This window comes from Alexandromys fortis, unplaced genomic scaffold (genome assembly GCF_014885135.2).
Source record: "Alexandromys fortis isolate MF-2015 unplaced genomic scaffold, M_Fortis_MF-2015_v1.1 scaffold_7, whole genome shotgun sequence".
Classification (NCBI taxonomy): domain Eukaryota; kingdom Metazoa; phylum Chordata; class Mammalia; order Rodentia; family Cricetidae; genus Alexandromys; species Alexandromys fortis.
The window spans coordinates 23,550,215-23,563,579 of record NW_026067920.1 but is presented as its reverse complement, the minus strand read 5'-3'; the positions used below and the strand labels follow the sequence as shown (position 1 = coordinate 23,563,579).

The following is a 13,365-nucleotide window of genomic DNA, read 5'->3' as shown; positions in this document are numbered from 1 at the left end:
GGCCTTCAGGCATACACACAGACAGAATATTGTATACATAATAAATAAATATTTAAAAAAATAGAAATACACTCAACAGACATTGTGGTTCTAAAACTTACCCAAAAGCAACTGTGGAATTAGGAAGAACTGAGTTACCTATATATCCTACCATGAAGATCTTGGGTTAGAAGTTAGGCAAAATTGAAGGAGTTTTTTATTTGTTGGTAAGGTATTTATTTGAGTGTTTTGTCTATGTGTGTCACTGATGGCAAAAGAGAGCAGCAGATCCTCTCTGCCTGCTATAGATGACTGTGAGCTTTCAAATGGGTGCTGGGAATGAACCTGGGTAGTCTAGAAAAACAAACACCTCCACCCCCTGTTTTTTGTCTTTCGAGGCAGGGTTTCTCTGTAGCTTTGGAGCCTGACCTGGAACTTGCTATGTAGATCAGGCTGGCCTCAAACTCACAGAGATGCGCCTGCTTCTGCCTCCTGAGTGCTGGGATTAAAGGCATTACCCACCACCGCCAGGCCCTTGTTTTGTTTTTCAAGTCAGGGTCTAGCTGCATAGCCTATGTTGGCATTGTCCCTATGGATCCTCTTTCCTCATTCTCCAGAGTACTGAATTACAGGTAGATATACCATGGTGCCAAGCCACTTATGTACATTTCCCATTTAGTTTGTCAAGGGACTTACTAACAAAAATTATGAAAAACAAATGAAGCTACAACAATCCTCTTGCTTCTGCCTAAGATTATAGATGACCTCTACCTCACTCGACGTAAGAATAACTGAGTGTGAACTTGTAACAAAACAGTACATATTGTGAATCTTTACCTAATAAAACTTACTTGGTCCTACTACTGCCAGCTCTTTAGGATGGTCTGAACTCAAGGTCCACTTGCCTCAGTCTCCTTCCTGAGTCACACCAGCTTCAGGTGAGTCAGGTCATTTGATGTGCAGAGCACTTTCCACATTATAACCTTTGGTTCCAGCCCCCACAGATAACATGTGCTTTGCTACTGGTTATAACCTCACGCTTCCAAGTTAACAGCACCATTTGTACCATAGTTATCTTCTTTATTTTGCCCTATCTCCCATTTTTCTTTTAATACATTTCTATTACCCTAAAATCTCAAAAGGGTTTAAACAAAACAGTAACAAAAAGAGGGAAGGTAAAAGCAAATTTCTAGTAAAAGCAAAAGCATTTCTACTCCTTAGGAATAGAAAAGTTCAAAATAACCAACAGAACACAACATTGGAAAACACACCCATTCTTCACTCTTTTCCTTTGGGCTAACTGGCTAAAAATAGAAAAATACCTAATATTTTAGTACTTTTAAAATTATGTGTATCTGGGAGGTTGCATTTAGTGCAGTAACCAGTGAATACCAGAAAGGGGGCACGGGATTCCCTCAGGGATCTGCCGAAAGTGGGCGCTCTGAACCACTTAGTCTCTGGAAAATAGCACATGTTCTTGGCTGCTAGGCCAACACTTCAGTCTCCAACCATTACAGTTTAAGAATCTTACCAAAATCCCCATACAGGCAAAAGTTCTGCCTATAAATTATTTCATGCTACAAAAAAAAATTGTAGGTTCTGACCACTTATTTTGAAAAATATATTTTGTGTTGCTGGGCACAATGGCATCTACCTTAAATGCCAGCATGTACAAGCAGAGGCACACTGATTCTTATGCTCTACAAAGCAAGCTGCAGGCCAGCCAGAGCTACATAAACTGTCAGAAAAAGAGAGAGAGAGAAACAGACATGTAACTTTCTAGGCCTGTCCCTAGTGACCTACTTCTGTCCTCTGAGGGAGGACAAGGGCATGGTTACATGGGACACCTCACAAGGATAGCTAATTGCATTGTGCACAGCACTGACAAGGGTCTGAATGGTGCATTAGTACCAGCAGCCTATCAAAGGTAAGTCATTTAAACAATGCTTATTACAAGCTAGGATCCATATCCCAAAGTGCATAAATTTTATTTTACATTACTTAACCACCTATTACAAGAATGAAGGAAGCAAATGATCAAATCAAACCATGCTTAAATCCTTTCCCTGAGAATACACGCCAAAATGCATCTTTCCTTTTCCATTTCTACAACACTGGGGTTTGAACCAAAAGTCTCATGTCACTGAATTAATATTTTCAGATTTTTCTAAACTACGAGACAGATCTCACTAAGTTACACAGGCATCCTCAGCGTTCAGAACTGAGATTATAGAGGTCTATACACCACTAAGTGACTTAAATAATACCTTTCTTTTTAACCAGAATGTCTGAAACAGGTCCTTTATAGACTTTATCACTAACCTTTCAAAATATCGTAATACAGGCAACATTTTGTACATGGAGTTAAGGATACAACTAGAGAATCTATGAAGAAATTAATTAATTAACAAAGCAGAGCATGATAAACGACATTTATGTGCAATCTCACTACTGTAGGTGGAGGCAGAAGATCATGAATTCAAGAGCAACTTAAAGCAATCTTCCAAGTTTGCCTCCTAAAAACAATAAAATGTTGGAGATGATGCTCAGCTGGTGGAATGCTTATTGCAGAAGCCCTGGGTTCAGTCCCAGCACTGCATAAACCTGGCATGGTGTCACGTCACTGTAACCCTAACATTCTGGAGGTGGAAGCAGAAGAACCAGAAGTTCGAGGTCACCCAGAGCTGCATTTGTAGTCTATTCTCACATTATCCTATGGTATGAGATCTCATTATTAAAAAAAAAAAAAAAAACAGTTAAGTCATGTGATAGATTACATTTTCTACACTTGACTTGTCAGCTTATTACTGGAAATAAAGTCCTTTACTTAGAAAAGCTAGCCTATTGCTCTCATAAACAAAAAAGCTTATGCTGGGACTAGTGGTGATTCAAGCCTTTAATTCCAGAGAGGCAGAAACAGGTGGATGAGTTCAAGGGCAGTCTGGTCTACAAAGTGAGTTTCAGGATAGTCAGAGCTGTTAAAAAAGATAAACCCTGTCTAAAAAACCAACCAAACAAACAAACAAAAAAATGATGAGCAGGGGGGGAGGGCATGCCTTTAATCCCAGATTAAAAGATGAGAATTTCTGTTGTGGTTCTCATGTGATTCAGGCTAGCCTTCAACTCTGATGCTCCTGCTTCTACCTTTTTTTTTTTTTTTTTTTTTTTGGTTTTTCGAGATAGGGTTTCTCTATGGCTTTGGAGCCTGTCCTGGAACTAGCTCTGTAGATCAGGCTGGTCTGAACTCACAGAGATCCGCCTGCCTCTGCCTCCCAAGTGCTGGTATTAAAGGCGTGCGCCACCACCGCCGGGCTGCTTCTACCTTTTCTTTCTTTTTCAAAACAGGGTCACTCTGTCTCCAGTTCAGGATTAAAGGTGTGTGTCACCACAGTCCAGCTGCTTCTACTTTTCTGAATCTTTTAAATCTCAGTACTTAGAAGGATTAGGCCAGCAAAACACCCACAGCAAAAATTTTGTCTCAAAACATAAGGGGCGGGGGCATAGCACTGCAGAGATGGTTCACAGTTAAAAGCACTGTTGCTACTCCTAGCACCTACCAACACGGGAGCTAACAATCCTTTGTAACTTGTCTTAGGGACACACATGGTTCATACATGCACATAGGCATGTACAAAAGCATTCATACATGTAAAATAAATCTTTTTTTAAAAAGCCCATGGCAAATTTTCATCTTTGCTCATATGTTTTTAAGTCCTAAAATTTTTTAGATTTTTAAGTTTTATTTTGTGTGTATGAGTGTTTTGCCTACATGTATAAATAAGCACCACTCTCAAGCCTTGTGTCCTCAGAGGTCAGAAGGAGGCATCAGATCCCCTAGAGCTAGAGTTCAAGATTGTTAATGAATTACCATGTAGGTCCTCTTCAAGAGCAACTCGCTCTTTCTCCTAACTGCTGAGACAACTCTCCAGCCCTCCCTTAAGCTCTCTTTATATAAAGTTTATAAATTGTATGATAGTACCCAAGGTCAGACAAAAATATCTTAACAAGCCAGACTTGCCGAATACCTTGGGAGTTCCAGGACAGCCTGGTCTATACACCCTGTCTCAACCCCCCAACTCTCCACCCTCATAAAACACACACACACACACAAAACACAATTAACTTCCAGCAGAAATCGTCCAAGAAATCAAACGTTTGGAAACAATATTTGCTCTGTTAGATGTGGTCGTTACAAGACTGTGGGGTCAAAAGCATGTTTGAGATAGTTTCCGAACCTGGCACGCACAAGACACCGTCTTTAATTCTAATCCTCCTGTCTCCCTAGTGCCAAGATTTAAACACACACACATCCAAAAAAGAAACAAAAGACCACCCAACAACAAAAATAAAAAAACCATGTTCCACCATGGCCAACTTTTATTATAAAAGGATTTTTTTTTTTTTGCTAATTTCAGAACATTTAAATCAGAAGACAATTAACTTTCCAAAGTGGGTTCTCTCCTTTTACCAGGCAGGCCCCAGGGACTAATTCAGGTTGTTTATACATGGCAGGCTAATTGCATAGAACTTTACTCAAAATTCTTCTGTTCAAACCCAAGATCCTCCTGCCTCTGCCTCACAAGTGATAGGACCACAGAACAAACACCTATATTATAATTAAGTCTTAAATCATCAAAATATAGCTTACTGTGAGATAATTAACTTCACTAACAGGACTTCTTTTACAACAACACAAAATTAAACTAAAATTCATATTGCATGGAACTCACTATGTAGACTGAGGTCATCTCAAACTCAAGAGATCTTCCTGCCTCTGTCTGAGTGCAGGAATTAAAGGAGTGCACCACATCTGGCTCTTAATCTAATTTCAGATAAGCAACTGAAACACCTGCAATTTCAATGTTTAAAAAACTGGTAGTAGATATCAGCCAGATGGCCTAGTGGCCAAATCTGTCCAATCTGAATCTCACCACCAGAATCCATAGGACAGAACCAAGTAGTTCCCCGACTTCCACATCTATAATCGGGTAGCTCATAACTGCCTTTAACTCCAGTTCCAGGATACCTGGTTTTTAAGGGCACCCCTATACCCACTTAAACACAGAGGCAGGTAGATCTCTTAAAGTTCAAGGCCAGACCTGTCTCAGAAAACCTAGGGAAAAAACAACAAAAGCTGGGATGGGTGGCAAATACCTTTAACCCTTTAGCCCTCATGCCTACATATAAGCAGATCTCTGTTGAGTTGGGGCCAGCCTGCTACACAGTTAAGACTGTACCAAAAGAAAAAATATATAGAAAAAAAAAAAAAAGACAAGTCTATTCCTAAGTCTCCTTCTTGACCAGTCTAATAATACTTTTTCCAGACTGATTCTCATTAGTAAATAACTCCAAATTTATAAATTATAGAATACATTTTATATTAAGGAGAAAAACTCAACTACTTTGTTACATTTTAATAACTTCATAAAGTTTTAATCATCTACATTACCTGGGCTCCTTCTCCATGGTATAAACAATTCACGACATTGTCTAAGAGGTTGATATCCAGTTTTTGGCTGAAATCAAGCAGCTGACGAGCTGCATGGTCTGCTAACATTGTCATAATTGCTGGCATAGATTACTGGAAGAAAACAAAAGTGAAGTTACTTAAGTTTGGACATCAGCCAACACAGATCTATCCAAGTAATTTTACTTCAGCACTATTCACACAAACACTTAGAATAAAGACATTGTAACCTAATTATTATGAAACTAGTAAAACAAAATTATTAACAAGCTATTCTATAACTGCATTAATAAGCCCATTCAACTTTCCTAGTTACATTTCCCACTTACATTTATAAAATTATACCAATCTAATTTTCAGGTGAACCCATCATAATTTCAGAATCCTTTTTGGGGGTAAGGGTGTGAGTATGGAGGGCAGAGAGGAATTCACCATCTAAGACACCAGGTCTCCCAAGTGCTGGGATTACAGGAGTGTGTGACCATGACCAGGTTACCAATGGGTTCCTGCTTGTCTGACTTTTCTAGTTTTTCTTTTGTGGTCTCTAGGCCTGGCTTACCTGAAACTCCACATGGCCAACAATGACCTTGAACTTAACTCTGTGTGTGTGTGTGTGTGTGAGAGAGAGAGAGAGAGAGAGAGAGAGAGAGAGAGAGAGAGAGAGAGAAGGCTGCCCTAGAAGTCCGCCTGCCATTGTCTCCCAGAGTGCTGGGAACTAAAGGTGTGCACCATCACCTCCCAACCTTGAACTTCTACTACCACCCCCCTCTCCAGTTCTTGTTTTACAGAGTGCTAGGGAAGGCACGCTAGGCAAGCACTCTACCACCTTTATGCCCAGCCCTCTTAAAAGTTATTTCAAATTTTAAACGTGATTTTAAGGATTAAAAAATCCTATGTGATTCTTTTGAATAACTTAGTATAAGCATCTCAAACAGCATAGTGTTAAAATATTTATTTTGTATTGTACATAGTAGTGCTAAGAATCAGTCTAACATATTAGAACCCAATACCCTTAACCCCTACAGAATTTATTTTCTACATTCAAACCACTCAAATACATTACTACTTTCCATCCAAATCAAGAGCATAGTACATATCATATGCATAGAATCCCAGCACTAGAAGTTTGAGACAAAGTCTCTAATTTGAAACAAACCTGGGCTACATCTACTGACAAGTGCCAGGCAGCGGAGGTGGTGGTGCAAGCCTTTTGTCCTAGGCGGGAGGCAGAGGCAGGAGGTTCTATGAGTTCAAGGTCAGCCTGGTCTACAAAGCAAGTGCCAAAGCTACAGAGATCCTGTCTCAAAAACCAAAAATCAAAATCTTCAAGCATACGTATCAAGAGGAAAAAACACAATGTGAAAACCAAGAATAATTTTTACCACGAATCCTCCAAAATTAGCCTGGACTAAAGTAAGACCCTGTCTCAAAAAACAAACAAAAAATAAAAAAATAGACTGTTTGTGGGGAAACGGGAACACTTCTGCATTGCTGGTGGGAATGCAAGCTGGTACAACCCCTTTGGATGTCAGTGTGGCGATTTCTCAGAAAATTAGGAAACAACTTTCCTCAGACCCAGTAATACCACTTTTGGGTATATATCTAAAGGATGCTCAATCGTACAAGGACAAGCAGCTTTGTCATAGCCAGAACCTGGAAACAACCTAAATGCCCCTCGATCAAAGAATGGATAAGGAAAATGTGGTATATTTACACAATGGAGTACTACACAGCAGAAAAAAAAGACAGCTTGAACTTTTTAAGAAAATGGATGGAGCTAGAAAACATTATTTTGAGTGAGGTAACCCAGACCCAGAAAGACAATTATCACATATACTAACTCATAGGTGGTTTTTAAACATAAAGCAGAGAAAGCCCGCCTATAAATCACAATCCCAGAGAATTTAGACAACAATGAGGACACTAAGAGAGATTTACATAGATCTAATCTACATGGGAAGTAGAAAGTAGAAAAGACAAGATCTCCTGAGTAAATTGGAAGCATGGCGACCTTGGGGGAGGATTAAAGAGGAAGGGGAGAGACAGGGAGAGGAGCAGAGAAAAAATGTAGAGCTCAATAAATATTAATAATAAAATAAAAATGAATAAAAAAATAAAAAATAAAAGGTTGGTAGTGGTAAAGCTAAGGTGCTCCCCTGATTATAAGGAATTCTGACTATCCCACCAAAATGTATAGCACTACTGATTTAACCAGTCAATCCTTAGTGGCACTGGCTTTGCAGACCTAGCCAGGGGAGAGGAGCATTGTGGTTCATGCCTCTAATCCCGCAGCATTAGAAGGTTTAGGTCAGAGAACCCTACCTCCTACATGGGAGGTCAACCTGAGCAACACAGTAAATTCCATGTCTAAAACAAATAAAAAAATAAACAAAAAAGTAAAACCTAAACCTGTACTTTGGTGAAATGAAAGCTAGGGGGTCAGAAGCAGGTGAAGCTCTGTGAGGCCTGGTCTACACAGACAATTCCAGGACAACCAGAACCACGTAATGAACACTGCCCCCAAACAAAAATAAGTAAGGCAACAGAAAAAGTATTCTAATTCTGGATAACAGAGGCTGGCAAGATGGCTCAGTGGCTAATGTACTTGCAGCCAAATAACCAGAGTTTAATCCAAGAGATCCCCCTTCCACAATAAAGACCTGACCTCCACAAACTGACCTTTTGAGTGCACACAAGCAAATAAAATATACTGCCAACTCTTCTTGTGTCTGTGGTGCTGAGGGGCTGAACGGTGTAAATGGTAGGCCCAGCATACCACACTGAGCTATTTCTCCCCACCCCTTGGTTTTATCTTCAGATACTTTCCCAGTTGCTAGATGGCACTGAACTCACTGTAGCACAAGAAACCCTGAACTTGCCATCCTCTGTCGCAGACCCAAATCAGCCTGGGATTACAGGCCTGGCTTGTATCAGTGCCTCAGCAGTAGAATCCTCTTAGAAGTAGAGAGCTGCCTATGAACATCACTTATGAGGCAATTCTCCTGCCTCAACTTCCAGACACCATGACTATAGGTTTGAGCCACCACACCTAGCTTCTAGCTCAAAGTTAAATTCTGCAGGGGCTGAAGAGATGGGTCAGTGTTTAAGAGCACTTGCTGTTTTTTGAAGGGAACTGGGTTCAAATCCCAACCCCATATGGCAGCTAACAACTGTTGGTAGCTCTAAGATCTAACAATCCCCAGACTTACCTACAGGCAAAACAGCAATGCACATAAAATGAAAGTAAAACAAAACAACTGCATAGCATTTAAAGAGGATACCTTAGGTATCCATGGCACCTTTTAGCAGTGTTTGGAAACCTTCCAGGACCAGGAAATGAATGGCATATTTGATTACAGGTTTTGAACAACGAGGTAAGAAAAGATGTTTTTAAGATCTTATTTTTTACTTCTGTATGTGTTTGTGTGGGCATGTGCACCTGAGTGCAGCTAGCTGTCTGCAGAGGCCAGAGTGATGTCAGATTTCACCTGAGCTACAGTGACAGTTATTATGGGCCACCCAGAATGGGTGCTGGGTCCTCTGCTGAGCCATTCAGTCCAAACCCTCAACCCCTTTTTGAAAACAGTAGTTTGAAACCTATACAAGCAGGGCTTGGTGGTTTAGCCCTATATCCCAGTTCCTAGGAGGTGAAAGTGGAGATGTAAATTCAGGACATCTTGGACCACAGAGATCCTGAATGAAGAACAAGGCCAGGTGTGGTCACCCACAGCTTTCATCCCAGCCAAGGCTACAGAGTAAGACCTGTCTCAAAACACATATAAGATCAGTAGTTTCTACATTTTATTTCTTTGCATTATTTAATTGCACATTTACCCGTTGTGATGAAGGTTTTATTGAGATATAAATTAGTTGCAATAAGTCAAAGATTAGGCTTGGTTCTGCTAGTAGTGTTCTACAATGCATGAAGCTCAGGGTTTGGAACCAGGGGTGGTTACGACATGTATCTGCAGCCCCACTATTCTTGAGAATCAGAAGATCCAGCCCATCCTCACCTGCAGAGTGTGAGGTCAGCCTCAACTATGAAACCCTGTCTCAAGGAATTAATAATCAGGCCGAGACTAACAGAAGTCCAGAGGATGAACCCAGCACACTACTTCAACAGATAAAGGCAAGAGGAGGGTAACAGGTTCAGGAACTGCCCATGTCCCTATTCAAACCTTCAGGCTGGAGATGACTCAGTGGTTAAGAGCACTGGTTGCTCTTTGAGAGTCCAAACATTCTGTCACACTGATAAAGACACACTTAAAAATACGTTAACGTAGAGCCGGGCGGTGGTGGCGCACGCCTTTAATCCCAGCACTCGGGAGGCAAAGGCAGGCCTCTGTGAGTTCGAGGCCAGCCTGGTCTACAAGAGCTAATTCCAGGACAGGAACAAAAAAAAAAAAAAAAAACTACAGAGAAACCCTGTCTCGAGAAAAAAAAAATTAATGTAAACTAAAGAAACACAATGCCATCAACCAAGCACTTCTAAGGTAAAAGGCAGGCCAGCAGCTTCATCTACATGAGGCTCAAAAAAAAAACCCTGTGAGAATTGAATAGGCAAACACATCTGTAACCTAATGGGGGTGAAAGCACCAAGGCCAGACTGGGGTACACAGCGCGACTGTACCTCAATAAGTTCTAAATACTAATATACAAGAGAAATACATTCCATAAACAAAGAACTATGCTTCCGCTACCTTCAAGGGCCATAACAAAGTAAAACAGAATTTTATGGTTAAAAGTTGCAATTAACTTTTTCTCGACACTACCACAATTTACATGAAATAATTATTAGTCAAAGTGCCCCTCAAGTTTCATTTTCAAGTTGGTCATCTTCAAGAGTTCCAATGCTAGACTCGTATGGGGAGGGGTACAATCTAAGGATACTTAAATACAGATGCTGGCCATCCTCAGAACTACCAGTCATCTTCCAAATGACCAACCTATTCTCTTCAACTACAGGTAACCCAGAAATGGCTGCTTTGTGGTCAATGCCAAGTACATTTAATAGCCCAAATCAAGCAGCTTCCAAAACATTCTTTCCACTACCAGGCGAAGACCATGCACTAAGTAAACAGCCATAGCGGGAGAGCTTTCACCAGAAACACCCTTTTTTTGTTGGTATTCCCTAATCCTAAATTCCACTCGCAGTCACTGCGTACAATAGGGAACCATCCACCAAAGCTTTGACTCTAATAAGTGCTGATATACCTTCAATGTCACCTCAAGCAAGCAGCGACACACTACCTACCAGTTGCCACCCAAAAATCTGAAAATCCTAACCAAAGCTTGGAGGTAACTTCACATTAGGTCAGAAACAAGACGCTACAAAAGACTGTTACTTCGGCGTGTGGGCAACCGCCTGCTTCATTCAGTAAGAAACACGCCTCACTAGGAAGGCCCGCCCTCCCTTGGCTTCCCACCCGAACGACTCTCAGCACTTCTAACTATAGCTCACAGGAGCACGCACTCACCCCGCCCATACTCGGAGGAGGCATTCAGACCCGGCGCCTAAAGTTCACCGCCCCATTCTCTCTGCAGCATGTCCTCTGAGTGCTCCGAGGTCCCGCCTCGGCGAGTATTTAGTGCATCCTCTACTACCACCACTTCCTCTTCTCCACCCCAAACTCAAGGGACTAGAAGGAGTATCTAGGAGGGCATCATTCACAGTCGATGGCCAGCAGTAAATGATTCCACCACCAAGACACACAAGCCCCGGACGGAAAAGAAAAAAACCTCCAACGCGGAACCCCACTTACTGATCCCAGAAAAAATTTTAACTCATCTTTCCTACTTCTTGTTCCACTACAAAACAACAACAAAAAACCACCCACGAGGCTTTCGAGTTTCCCCACCAGAAGAAGGGACTCGGTAGCCCCTCCCTCCCCCATCCCAAGCTCTCCACCGAGGGGCCACGTGATGCAGGCGGACGTTTCAATGCTGCTGCACTAAATATTTCTGGAAACTTCCACTCCTAATAATTTACAGAGACGTTCCTGAAATCACCCCAACTCTAGCCAGCCCTTTGGACTGGGGAAGCCCTTCCACCCACACGCAGGGGCTCTACCTCACTACCACGCTCTTCGCCTTCCTCCACCGCCACCCGCACACGCCAATGACCCAGCAAGCGCTCCCCTCCCGCGGCCGCCTCCCCGCCTCCATCGACAGAAGCGCTTCCATTCAATCGCAGGCTCCGCCGAGGGCCCCGCGCCCGCCCGCCCGCCTCGCCTCACGCCGGCCGCGCCGCCGCCCGACCCTCGGCCCCGAGCACACGGCCGACTTACCCAGAAATTCAGCCAACTGCTTCTTCCTTCCTTGTCCGGGCTTGGGGCGAGGGAAGGTGGGGAGGAGGGAGAGGGGAGGAGATCAAGGTGGGTTTCACAATTTTCCCACCTTTAAAAAAATAAGAAATTAAAAAACGAAGAGGGCAAAAAAAAAGCTCAATATTTACTATTCCAGGGACAACTCCACCCAACACACACTCACGCACACACGCGCGCACGCACACACACACACGCGCCCCACCAAAAAGGGGAATTAATCCGAGGAATAAATGCTCCCGCCCGGCTGGGGAGGGAAGAAAGGGGGAGGGGAGCGGGCCAGTCCGGGAGACAGAGCCCAGGACCCTCCAGCCACAGGCGGCGGCGGGAGTAGCAGCGCGAGTCCGTACGGCCGGGGCCGCTCTGCCGCCAGTTGCAGTCCGGCTCCCCCTACCACACAGGGCTCCCTCGCTCACGCCGCTCCGGCGCCGGGCCCCCCCACCCGGGCTCGCCTAAACTTTCCCCCTTTCGCGTGCTCCTCGGCGGCTGGCGGCTCCCCCCTCCCCCTCGGGATGGTTGCACGACTGCTGCAGCAAAGGCTGGAACAGGCACGGCCGCCGGGGCTGTAGCTACTGTTGCTCTTGCTGATGCTGAAGCTCCCGCTGCTCCTGCCGCGGCCGCTGCAGCCGCTTCTCCCCCTCCTCCTAGTGCCTCAAACTCGGAACCGGTTGAAACCGGTTCAGACTGGGAGATTCCATCTCGGTTGAGTTTTCAGCCCATGGCGCCGCGGAGCGTTTGGAACCTGGGCCTCCGCCCCCAGGCCGCGCGCCCATTGGTCGGACCCGGCCACAGCCGCGCCACCAGCCTACCTTCTATTGGTCCGAGCGCCCGTCAATTCCGCCTCAAGGCTCCACACGAGCCTGCCGCTTCGGCCCCCGCCTCTTTCCAGCAGTGATTTGCCCGCAGAGTGGGGGAGGGGAGGCGGGGCGGGACGCAGAGGAGTGAGTCGGAGGGGTGGGGGGGAGGAGGGAGAGATGGAGGGACGTGGAACAGAGCCCAGCACAGAAGAGAGCGGAGAAGCCGCAAGGAGGATTGGCTGGAGGGAGCCGTCCGTCAAGCGCAGCCCGCCTTCGCCTTCCCTTCCCCCGCGCGCGGCTCCCCCTCCCGGTCCCTCGCTTGCGAGCCCGGCCTTTCCGGCTCGCCCATTGGCTGGGCGCCTTTGGTGACGGAGAGGGTGGGGCTCGTGCGTGAGCTACAGGCGGCGCGAGTTTGAGCGCCGCGCGCGCCTCACTGCTCGGCTTCCCGTGTTCCCTGGTGGCCCGCCCCCCTCGGGCTCCCGCCAACTTCAAGGGCCCTCGGCGTGGGGCCCCAGCACCCGCCCTACCGCCCCTCGGATTGGGTCTGCGCTCCGAACACGGAGGGCACACCCTGTTGTTTCTATATCAGGATAGGCGGAGGCGAGGGACCGGATCGAAAGGAGCACGAAGGTGCGGGATCGTAGGCCCTGGGCCTGGGATCCATTGTGAGAGGCCTGGGTATGGGCCCTGCGGGGGGGCGGGGACCGGGCAAGTTTGGCGCCTTGTGATCTCAGAGCCCTGGAAACGGTGGCTAGTTACTGGGTAAGCTACCTTAAAATTTTAACTCCCAAGACTGCTT

At 44.8% G+C, this 13,365-nt stretch overlaps 1 protein-coding gene across 1 annotated transcript in view; it reads right to left on the bottom strand.

Annotated features, from left to right (window-relative positions):
- Positions 1-12,500, bottom strand: part of Xpo1 (exportin 1) — a 39,507-nt gene extending 27,007 nt beyond the window's left edge. Inside the window, exons 1-2 of the mRNA XM_050141008.1 lie at positions 11,734-12,500; positions 5,429-5,560 (exon numbers count right to left, since the gene is read on the bottom strand). Of these exons, the coding sequence (XP_049996965.1) occupies positions 5,429-5,554 (126 nt within the window). The 5' untranslated portion in view covers positions 5,555-5,560; positions 11,734-12,500. The remainder of the gene's footprint in view (positions 1-5,428; positions 5,561-11,733) is intronic.
- Between the last annotated feature and the right edge of the window lie 865 nt (positions 12,501-13,365).